Consider the following 12282-nt stretch of genomic DNA (forward strand, 5'->3'; position numbering starts at 1 on the left):
GTTTGAAAACAGGTGTGAAAAAGTTCGTATTTGACACCAATCTACGCTTCCGTTTTCAATCAGAGTACATCGGCTTTTTTTGGCTCCGCGCCGAAGCGCGGCGCTCTTATGGAATGAGATCAGATTTTGTGAAAGGGCGACAGCAACTTCTCGAGCCTTTTAGTCGGTCATAATAAAAGCCGAAAATTCCGATCGGTATGAGGGTGCTTGATTATTAAATAAGAATGAAATGTCGCGATATGTTACAATGAATTTTCGCAATGCAAACATTTACAAATGAAATAACCTTTTCCGTCAATAAATCGCGCTCTTCGGGGTTTTTTATTTATCATTTTGTAGTACACAGTCGGTTATCATGTCATGGTATGTTATTGTTGTACATGTATCCTAGAATGATCAGTTGATGACCTAAATATTCCAAAAACCTATTTATAGATATATCTTTTTATCACTCCTATCGGTAAATGCCGGTCTCTCCCGGTCTATTTTGACCAGAATAAAAGAAAACAATATTCATAAAATTTGTATTTTTTTTAAATTAAAATTAATAGATATTACAATTATTGTATAATAAACAATTATGCTCAACATGATCAACATGGTAATATAACCAGTGTCATATTTTTACTAACTTAAAGTGTGAACAGATACCTTAAGGGGGTCTTCGCTAATAGCGATAACATGTACATAATAAGGGACAAATGTGTGGTACGTGTTGATCATGCGTTACACATATGGATTATAAATGATTGCATACATGTATATCCGTTGCTATTAATAACCACGATCATAAAGAAATAACAAGTAATATTCTAATCTCTAGCATGCCAATCAAAGTTCATAATGAACAATGTCTTTCGTCCGCTCATTCATAAGTGGTATACATTTCTGGTAGTTTATAAGAATATCTTGTCATCATATGTGTACTAGTTCATCTTCACTTGCTGCATTTCTTGCTTGGACGCCCTTTGATGCTTTGCATCAATGCTTTTCTTGTCGTTATCTTGTAATTCATAAAGTTGCGATGTGTCCAATTCGGTACTTCAGACGAAAGTTTTCAAAACCATCACTGAGCAGGTATTCGCGTTACCGTAAAGCTCGCTTTGCAAGCAGGCCCTTCGGGCCAGCTCGTCGAGCTCGCTATAAATGTCGCTCCACTACTATTTTGCTTAGATTGCCACTATTGGCCTTCGTGATTATATTCCTACGCATTTGAACTATTCTACAACAATGCACTCAAAATTGACATCTCTTTCCTAATAAAAAAAACTTACAATCATTTGCATTATTGTCCTTTGATTAGTTTTGGTTCATTCGTTACATTGAGGTTTGTAATTCCAAACCGTATGTGACGTCAGTGACATTTGTCACGCAATAGCTTGACCGTTGCCGAGCTTTTCCTTTTAATTGTGACAACCTCTACAAAGGTCAATCGACATACAAGAAACTATGGTAACATCTAAATAAAAATTATGTCAATCTACAAACAAGTAAATACAGCAACTTCTACACAATAAATTGTGCAAACCTCTACCCATGACTTCACATGCAGCACTGACTGCGGTCATACTTTTTCTTGAACCTAAATTGAGTCCAAATACGAGCTGCAATATCACTGATTTGATTATCATGTCAACTGCCTCAAGTTTTGAATTTGATCCAACTTTCTCGAAATATTAAAATAGATGTATATACGAGATATTATTGATCATGAATAGGATTGAGGCGTCTGGCCTGGCAATGTTGACGTGATCGTTATTTGCAAACTTTAGCAAAATTAATGTTAACGAAAAAGAAAAAAAAAGAAAAGAAATTGCAAGCAGTGAAGACGACATCATCCTTAGTTGATAAATTTACATAACAACTTGAAGTAATGCATTCATCTTGCAAAACATAATTTTGATTTATCATAGATAACAAACATAGGTATCATAAACATGGTTTTTACCTCAATTTTGTTTCGTTTTGGTCTATGAATTCAATTTCAGTCTTAAGTTTTTGCAAGTGGTATTATAATATGGTATATAAGACAGAAAGGACATGTGGGCGATCAAATTTGCATCGAAAACAGCCAGGTAAGTGAAATTTAGTTATTCAAATATTTCTTTGTTTGATAGCTAAATAACGTTAATGATGATGATAATCAGAATAATAATAAAGATAATAATATAACAAATTAATAATAATAACAGACATAATAACAGGAAAATTATTCAAGTCTTGGTCTTTGTACGTTTTTAAGGAAATATGATAAATGGGAATACCTCTTAAAGTAGGTAAGGTAGAGTTACTGTTCTTGCATATTGCGTTTTCAACAAATGAGATGTCAGTGGAGTAAGACATAGGTAAATCCTTCAATTACTTTTGGAGTTAAGCTTTGGACAAAACTTTTAAAGAAAAAAACCAAAAAACCAGTCGGATATGAACGAAGCCATCCGATTATGTTGGTTTCCAAACTTAAAAGCGCTGCGCATTTTGAACACGGCAAAGCTGGGGCCACGTTTGAATGTATCGAAAGATTTGGTAAATGGAGGAAAACGGCGATAATCTTGATGTTTATTTCGGCTGTTGGATTTTAAAGGCGTTTTGAGCTCCAAACCCCCACAGACGCTTGGGGTTTGGAGCTCAAAACGCCTTTAAAATCCAAATAAAATGCATATTTGTCAATCTCAGGACATGTACTGATCATATATATCGAAAAATCTTAATATATGCCGTTTTGAAAAAAAATCATATTTCAACATCTATAATAATACACAAGATAAAAATGTTCGCCGGAAAAAATCCGCACCCCTACCGTCATAATCACCATGTATTTTAATCCATTTCCAATATTTTCACATAATCCTTTGGTCCATCGACACAGAAGATATAATTCTTCACGATGATGGTAAATTTTAAACTTCAACGGTAATGCCTGTACGAAATTTTGGCACGGATTCTGGGTGGAATTGGCACGGAATCTGTGATTTTTGGGCGGACCAGGGACGGAAACGCAAAATCCGTGCCATTCTGTCTCACAAGAAAAATATTTTGTTCACTTTTCTGGGCGGAAAACTAGAAAAATTCCGGCTGGAATTTTATTTTGAGCAGAATTTATACTTGAACATTTCATCTTGGACAGAATTTTCAACTTTGAAATTTTTTGGGGTAGGAATAATCTTCACTATGGGCGGAATTCTATACTTTAACATTTTTCTTGAACAGAATTTCACATATAAGATGTCCAAATCATAATTGTACTCCTGTTTTTGCACTTGCAGACATTGAAATTTTATCTACTGTACTTATTTTTTTTTGCTGAACCAATAATTACAGGTGTATTTTTAGAATTAATATATTTTTTTTTAAGACATTAAAATAGGCCTTCTTTTTAGATAAAAAATGTGGCATTAATAATATATTGTCAGACTAATTTATATTTTTTGTACTGAAAAACAACTGTAATAATCTTAGTGTAGAATTTGAAAACATTCACCTCCAAAATGCTTAAGTTTATAATATAAAGATTTTTCATATAGCTTGTATTATAATACATTTACTGTATTATGAATTTTTAAATATGATTTTAGGACATCATCTAAAAGCAACATTAAAATAAGAATGCTTTTTAAATTTGAATATACTATAGAATATAGGGCAGTCACATCGGGACAAGATTATAAGTGTGCTTGCCATTTTAAATTCTAAGAATTCATGATTTTGTTATAAAAAAAATAAACTGCATGAAATAATCTCATATATAATGCCCTTTTAATCTATATAAAATTGATCAACCAATATGCCCAATAATTGCTTTTATTTACCGTAGGTAAATAAATACTACAATGTATATTCTCACTGAGATTATATTCACCCAGATTTTACACTACACAGATCAGAGCTCTGATAAAACTCTACTGACCAGCAGTTTCCCATCATCTACGCATGACTGGTCATTCCAACAGATCAGGCTGTTCCATGTAATTATTTTGGGGAGAGATAACATTATAAATTGCATATGTAGAATTTGTCTAGGACATATTGCATTTTTTTTGTACAAAAATTTGTAATTGTTTTTTAAAAATTATATATATCTATTTGTTATTTGATTTTTCTTTTACATTCAATGAATGAAAGTTAAGATGATGAGTAAATTAACCCTGTTTTACATAATGATGGACCGGTCCATTATACAGTAAACTGTTGTGAATTTTGAATTCTAAGATATCTGGGTCAGCATTACAGAGGATGTACTTGATATCTTAACAATTTTGGAGTAAAGTTTTGTTTAAGATCTCAAAGTGTTAAAGTAATTGGTATGATAAGTTGATAACATGGGACAAGGAGATGTATAACATAATCAGGTAATTATTAACTTTTAGTTACATTAATTTTATATGACAACTATCAATACTAAGTAGCCAACTAAAATTTGTAACAAGAGGTCATTGTTGTTTTAGTATTTTCAACTTCATACATTTGTTTTTTTTTCTGATAATTGTTTTAAATTTTTAATACATGTATTATTTGCAAGTTAAAAATTATTCAATGATTTTTTTGTTAATATAATGATTGTGTAAATCTATATTGTATAAATAGCATGTAAGTATATCTTTTGCATGTCCTGGAAATTAAACAAATTAAATAAATTTGATTAAATAGGACTAAATGGTACAATCAGTAGTTTTGTACAGCTGAACAGGGTCATCATAATCATTTATTATTTTACATGTTTGTGTTGTCTTTCCTATGGAACAATCTAAAATTACATTTTACACTCATAATTTGCAGGCTGCTCAGGGACTTAAGTGCTGACTGTGAGATGCCAGGTGTTTAATAATGATGTGCAGTATTAATCCTGAAAAGGTATATTTTTAAATCTCTATACTTAACTATTCAACATCTTTCCTTGAAAAATACATAACCAGTATTAAATAGTGTCACACATAAAGCAGTCAGTTAATTCTTATACAGAGCAATTCTTAAACACTTGTACACTTGAATAACTGATTATGTGTTGCTAAATTACTATTTTTGAATATGCTTTATAAGCATAGTTAATATTTAATACTGTTGAAACATAAAATTTGATATTATTAAAAAATATAAAATATAACTGCATATAATTATGCAATAAAAACATAATTGAGCCGTGTCATGACAAAATCAACATAATGGGTTTGCGACCAGCATGGATCCAGACCAGACTGCGCCTCAGCGCAGTCTGATCAGGATCCATGCTGTTCGCTATCAGTTTCTCTACTTGTAATAGGGATTGTAAGCAAACAGCATGGATCCTGATGAGACCGCGCGGATGCGCAGGCTGGTCTGGATCCATGCTGGTCGCAAACCCATTATGTTGGTTTTGTCATGACACGGCTCAATTCATTACAAAATATTTGTTTAATTAATTATGAATTTTATTATTAAAGGTGAGCACAACCACTAGAAGTTCTAGGAAACACAGGCAGTGGACTTAAAACAGACATGGATTAAAGAAATAGTAATTTAAATAATCAGAAACATTTGAAACAAATTTATGATTGAAACACTTCCAGCAAAATAATTGCAAAAAAACCACAAAGTGTTGGATTCTAAGATTCCAAAACCTGCAGCTTGAAAAAAAACTGTTTGTGTTATAGTGAATGTAGGGTATTCTATTCTGTATTTGGACTAAAGGATATGATATTTTTTTTATTAAATTTTGTGAAAGAAAATTTAATGTGATACATTATTGATAATTTTATCCCAAAATATGTGATCATGTTAAACTCATAAAATTCCGCCCCCTGAATTCTGTCCCAGAATTCCGCCCAGAATCTTGTTTGACAATTCCGCTCCGAAATTCCGCCCCAAGATTCCGCTTCAAAATTCCGCCCCAAGATTCCGCTTCAAAATTCCGCCCCAACTCATTTGCATATTTCGTCCCAATTCCGCCCAGAATCCGTTCCATTTCCGCCTGGAATCCGGCCGGAATCCGTGCCAAAAGCAAATGGTTTAACACTTGTATATTCGGGGGAGAATTTAAATTTCTGGGCGGAATCTGCCTTTGAATTCCGCCCCATTTCCGTGCAGAAAATTTCGTACAGGTATAAACAACGCAACAGCCGAAATAAACATCAATATTCTCGCCGTTTTTTTTTCAACGACAAAAACTTTCGATAAATTCAATGGACCATACGGCTATGAACGAAGCTATGCGATTATGTGGCCCCAGCTTTGCCGTGTGCAAAATGCGCAGCGCTTTTAAGTTTTGGAACCACATAATCGGATAGCTTCGTTCATAGCCGTATGGTCCATTGAATTTATCGAAAGTTTTTGTCGTTGAAAAAAAACGGCGAGAATATTGATGTTTATTTCGGCTGTTGCGTTGTTTATATTACCGTTGAAGTTTAAAATTTACCATCATCGTGAAGAATTATATCTTCTGTGTCGATGGACCAAAGGATTATGTGAAAATATTGGAAATGGATTAAAATACATGGTGATTATGACGGTAGGGGTGCGGATTTTTTCCGGCGAACATTTTTATCTTGTGTATTATTATAGATGTTGAAATATGATTTTTTTTCAAAACGGCATATATTAAGATTTTTCGATATATATGATCAGAACATGTCCTGGGATTGACAAATATGCATTTTATTTGGATTTTAAAAGCGTTTTGAGCTCCAAACCCCAAGCGTCTGTGCAAGCCCCAAGTGTCTGTGATTTTCATGTTTCCACGTGTGTACTTTAGGCACCGTACAACTTGAACAATAGTTTAAGATGTGGACACCGCATTATTCGTCCTTAATTCACTGTAGTTTTTTCTGTTGCTTTTTTTAGTACCGTCGATTATTCAACATAATTATACAGCTTACGCGATTTACTGTAATTAATAAAATCAAATAGAAAGATTTTAAATTTGGCGTTGATTTGAGAAATACATGGACAAAGTAAAAAACAGTAAAGCAAAATCAAGATACAGAAATTGATATTTCAAAAAACTAATGTAACCGAGCTATAGTCTATTTATAGGCGCATTATGCCTCAGAAATCCATATTTTTGATTCTTCAGAAATGTCAAACATTTGTTTAATAAAGCTTAGATAATGGATTAAGAGCATTTTAGATGTTTTACAACTAAAGAATTAGCGCTGAACATGCAGTCATGTGTTGTAAAGGTAGTAAATAGTAAACAAAGTAGTAGTTTGACTTTCATACAAAATACTAATTAACTATAATTGTACCTATTGCAAAACATATCAAAGTCGTAAAAGAAATTATATATGGCAAATGAGTATTTTTTGAAACTGTAACAAGATACCAAAAATAAAAAATAAATGTTTTTGGAAAATAAAAAATGATAGCATTTCTGAGGCATAATGGGCCTTTAAGCAATGTTATTCCATATCGAGCTTGTATGCAATGATGGTCGTATCTTTGCATGTGTTACATGACGTAACAGAATCTTTACAAATATGATGAAAATAATACTGCAAGTTGAATTCAGAACATGTTAAATGATCTCAATACATTCTGAAATTTGACCAAAAAAAAACAACAGAAATTGGTATCTAAAATAAAAATCGTTCCATTTAGTTTTATTGTCTAAAATACAGGATGGTAAAACTGTGCATTGTACTGGTTTTGTGTGCGTCATACATGACGTCAGCAGTTAGTGAAACTTGCAACGAGACACCATCATGTTCCCTTTTTCCAAACCAAGACCGTGGCGTTGTTTCTGTAGAAGATGTTACTCAGGTAAAACTTACATTCTTTGTTTAAAAATGTTTATAATCACGATATTTTTGCCACTGTAGAAGTCAACTGTTTGTGTTTCCTACCGAAATTCTGTAAATGTGTACGTGAGGTGATGTTTGAAAAAACTATACCGACTCATTGTTTTATGGTGGCTGATTTATTACATTTGCGCGTCCCTAGTTTAATAGTGACAGCACGACAAAGCGCCAAAACGGCGCGTTATCGCCTTGTCATCCGGTCGCTGGCAACACACCAAAAGGTGCGTTGACTCGCAGCGTGTGACGCGATGACACATTGTCGCTGGACTCATATGGAAGAATTGGCTTATTTTCGCAATGATGCTCGCGTCAACGAGCCATGCGACAGCACGATAAGAAGCCAACCCTTCGATAAAAGACAAGCGACAGGGGCCAGGGCGGCAAGGCGACAACGCGCCGCAGTTTGTCGCATTTCGCAGCGACAAGACGAAAAGGCGATTACGATATTTGTTGTGTTGTCGCAAGCCTCAACGGACTGGGTAAAAATGTGACAAATCAGCCACCATAGGATTTCATATTTGGACAAGACAAATTGGTGCTTGGTACTTAACGTGAGCAACCGTATTATTTTAATAGAAAAAATCAAATCATGATTGTTTTGTTGATGCTTGTATATTGTTTCATATCTGACAACTATTAAGGTAAAAACAAAAACAAACCATGGTGAATACATATAGGCCTACTCGTATTATATATGTTCAACTTCTGTAGATTTGATGTTGTAGCTACAATATCATTTGCTGGTGACAGACGATACTATGTTGTCGTCTGACTTTACTTTAATGTGTTCAGTTATTATTTGTGTTGGATCAAATCACACGGCACAAAACCCCTTCAAATAGCAAAGCCACTTTCATAAAACTATGGACCTGTGAACATTTGCCGCTTAAATTTATTTAGGGATGAAATAATATAACTATATATTATTAATGGATAAATACAATTGTATCATAGGCCATTTGAATATGTTACTGATAACGTACTGTGATCATGTGTTTTTCCATACAGGCGTGATTTATGGGCTATATAACTGAAACGATTAATATTGAAATGCGCCTTGGAAGTCTTGTATCGCTTGTGAGAGATTTAAAATGACCAATGGAAATCCTTCTTTCATTCAGTTCATCCCCGTGTATTTTCACAGGAGGTCAAGCTGAAATTAGACAGCCTCCGGCTGAAGAAGTTGATAAGTTATGAGACTGATTCTAGGGGACTTTAGTTTGAAATGACGGTTTGTTTTAGTATTAAATGACGGTTTGTGTTAAGTTTAGCATAAGTAGGTAGCCAGGCTATCAGACAGGAAGAAAGATTAGTAGATAAACAAGTATGTAAGTAGGTAGGCAGGCAGGTAGGTTTGAAGGTAGGCAGACAGTTATATAGGCATGCATGCGTGTGGACATGTTGGCGGACAGAAATGTAGACATACATGCAGGAAAACAAGATCGCATGTAGGCAGACAGACGTTTTGGCAGGTAACCATGTAGACAGACATACAGGAAAACATGTAGATAGGCTTGCAGGTAGGCAAACACTAATAATAATGTAATATCCTTAAATATCAAACTATTATATAATTATTTTCATGATACAGAAAGTGCAAGGAAAGCACTGGATATTGATTTACGTCTCAAAGATTTCACCATTACCGCAGACCTATGGAAAATGTAACTTCAGATGGAATACTCCTGACTCTGACCAGAATATTAGGATGGAGTTAATGTGCTAGTAAGTCTCTAAAACAGGTTTGTATTTACCCTTACCCTCTAGATATATTAAATGGACTTGTCCTCCTGTAAATATAGAAAAAAAAAATTCAGATGACACTGATGTTCCGGCTGGTCTTAGGTTAAAATCTTACTGTTACTTAATACCGAATTATACGACCAAGCCTCGTGTTGAACCCATAAATCGTTCACTATGTTATGTAGGAGGTCTCCGGTTCGTTCCCCGGACGCCTCGGGTACGATCTTCAGCCCGGTCATACCAAATCAATATAAACATTTTTAATTTTTTTATCGGTAGCTTTTCATAATATATAGAGGGTAGATTTTATTTGTGCACGTTTCATCAGATAATCGTTAAGGTTAATTTAAATCTATATAAGTATACGTCTACTGTAAATTCATGAATAAATTATCATTTTTTCCAACTGTAGACATTGTGTTGTATTATAAATGTGTTATGAAATATTTTGAAAGGTCATTTAGTATGTAATATAACCTGTCAAAATATTTATAGCTAATGATATACGTAAGGTTGAATAAATATCAGTAATATTAATTTGACTTTCATTTCTATTCTTTGATTATTATTGCTTTTACCTTTCCATGTCAATTGACTTCACGTGAAAAAAGTGAAAATAACAAGGAAACTGCTGACTGAAGGTCTTCGGGGATTTTTTTGGCTTATATTATAGCCGATACTCGGTCATATCCCCAAATGAAAATATTGTATTAAGAAAAATTTCCCGTTTGAAAGTTACAAACTAAAAATGTTAAATAAAAAATTCTAAAATCTCTGAAAATAAAGGCTTCTTCACTGTTATAGCTGATATAAAGCTTAAATATTTGAGGATGCCATCCTAGACAGTGATTGTTTGCATTCATTCAATCAAGATGCCATCCTAGACAGTGATTGTTTGCATTTATTCAATCAAGATGCCATCCTAGACAGTGATTGTTTGCATACAATCAATAACTGCAACTTTTCAGTCATGATTTCCACCATTTTTTAACAAACCATGGCTGAAATTCCCAATTCCATGGATATTGGTTATGTTCCCATAATCCTTGGAAAAAAACCTGGACTCTATTTCTTATTTCTAATTATCTTTCAGCAATTCCACCTTAAAAGAATGTGGAAATTACGAAAGGGTGATCAGACGGAAAGTTTTTGACTGTAATCGAGCAGAGGAATACGGTAGTAAATAAAACATCTTGAATAAAAGGAGTCATATATACATTAATTTCTATGAAATTAAATTTCTTTGATTAAAAATATTACTCTTATATGCCATTGAACATATTAAAACGTTAATTTATTATGATAAAGCCGATCAGATATTACATATATCGTTTTAGAAGCTTCATACATTTTATGAATCCCGCACAATTCCCATTCCGGATGATTCCTCGTCCTATTATTTTGAGAGATTTGACAACCCGGACAATTTCCCTGCCGTTACTTTTTACAGGGCAGATAACTCCCCACCCCGGTTGTTTTTTTTTAACCTGGGTAACCCCCCTCCCGTAATTTTGACAGAGCGGACAATTCCCAAGCCGTCTTCTCTCTTCCCCTCGGTACGTTCACGTCGAAGAGAATGCACAGGGCATTGACAGAAGATTTGGAGCTTGGCTGAATTTTTCAACAAGGACGCGTTGACATGTTTAGAAAATGTGTTATGGTGCATGAGCCCCTAGCATAGAGTTACGGCTTGAAAGGCAGGACATTTGCTTGTATAACATTCCTCCTTAGGGCTACCTCCTCCTTATTATATTGTCTAATGTAACTGTACATTTAGGTCGTACAGTGACCTACTTTTGGCTCGAAATTCAAATCTTTGAATTATTGACCGTGAAAATTGTATGGACGTAAATTATCACGACATTGTGCTTCAAAATTAACCCTTAACCCTTTACCTCATATATATTATTTGATAATTTCGCGTTTTAATGGCTGTTTATACAATTGTAGTTGCGATTGTAGTGTAATACTTTATTTCGCGTTTTTAATACTTTATTTCGCGTTTATAATACTTTGTTTCGCGTTTTTAATGGCTTTTAATACAATTGTAGTTGCAATTGTAGTGTTATACTTTATTTCGCGTTTTTAATGGCCGTTAATACAACAATGAATGCGATTTTAGTGTAATATTTTATGTTTAATATGTGTAAATACAACACGATCGGTTTAAACAATAACCATGCAGTTTAAATTACATTTTAGTGTTTTTAGGGTAAATAAACAATGGTTTTGCAAGTTTTACAGTCAGGATTTGGGACAAATATTTTCTCGTAACTTACGCGTGTATGAGTACGACAATGACGACAAATGCACGACGGATTTCTAGATCTTCTCGTCTCTAATCCAGATACCCTGGTACGTAGATAATTTAACCATTTACCTATTGAATTTGTGAAATGGATTTGTCTTGCTTTGAATCTGGAACAGTACACTCATAGATTAAGGGAGTTCAGTATATAAATAACACATGGGTTTGTGGGTAACAGTAAAAATATCATCCCGAGGAAAATACTGTTACCCGAGGCGTAGCCGAGGGTAACAGTATTTATATCGAGGGATGATATTTTTACTGTTACCCACAAACCCATGTGTTATTTATTTTTATTACCCCGAACAAATACTGTGATGATCTGAATTTTGTCAACTTAATATAACTGGAACAAAAAAATAAGCCAAGAGAAACAATAACTAAACTGTCCTTACCTTGCCAAGTTTAAGTGCACTGTAGGTCCTACTTGAGAAGCTGTTTTTTTCTTTTATTCTTTAGGCAAGT

At 33.8% G+C, this 12282-nt stretch overlaps 1 protein-coding gene across 1 annotated transcript; it reads left to right on the plus strand.

Moving 5' to 3' along the window:
* The first annotated feature begins 1920 nt into the window (after positions 1 to 1920).
* LOC132744032 (uncharacterized) lies at positions 1921 to 11661 on the plus strand. The gene is made up of 4 exons (XM_060732641.1): positions 1921 to 2075; positions 7587 to 7728; positions 9358 to 9491; positions 10603 to 11661. Exons 1-4 carry the CDS (start codon positions 2041 to 2043, stop codon positions 10694 to 10696), a joined length of 405 nt encoding a protein of 134 aa, XP_060588624.1. The 5' UTR covers positions 1921 to 2040; the 3' UTR covers positions 10697 to 11661.
* Positions 11662 to 12282: the final 621 nt, after the last annotated feature.

Source organism: Ruditapes philippinarum, unplaced genomic scaffold (genome assembly GCF_026571515.1).
Source record: "Ruditapes philippinarum isolate M1 unplaced genomic scaffold, ASM2657151v2 ctg1811_1_1_1_1, whole genome shotgun sequence".
Lineage (NCBI taxonomy): Eukaryota > Metazoa > Mollusca > Bivalvia > Venerida > Veneridae > Ruditapes > Ruditapes philippinarum.

What these genes read in the sequence shown, in the direction of transcription:
- LOC132744032 (XM_060732641.1), top strand. Translation starts at nt 2,041, where the DNA reads ATGTGGGCGATCAAATTTGCATCGAAAACAGCCAG. An exon ending in CTGTAGAAGATGTTACTCAG is followed by an intron (nt 7,729 to 9,357) that starts GTAAAACTTACA and finishes TTCATGATACAG; the next exon opens with AAAGTGCAAGGAAAGCACTG. An exon ending in AGGATGGAGTTAATGTGCTA is followed by an intron (nt 9,492 to 10,602) that starts GTAAGTCTCTAA and finishes ATTATCTTTCAG; the next exon opens with CAATTCCACCTTAAAAGAAT.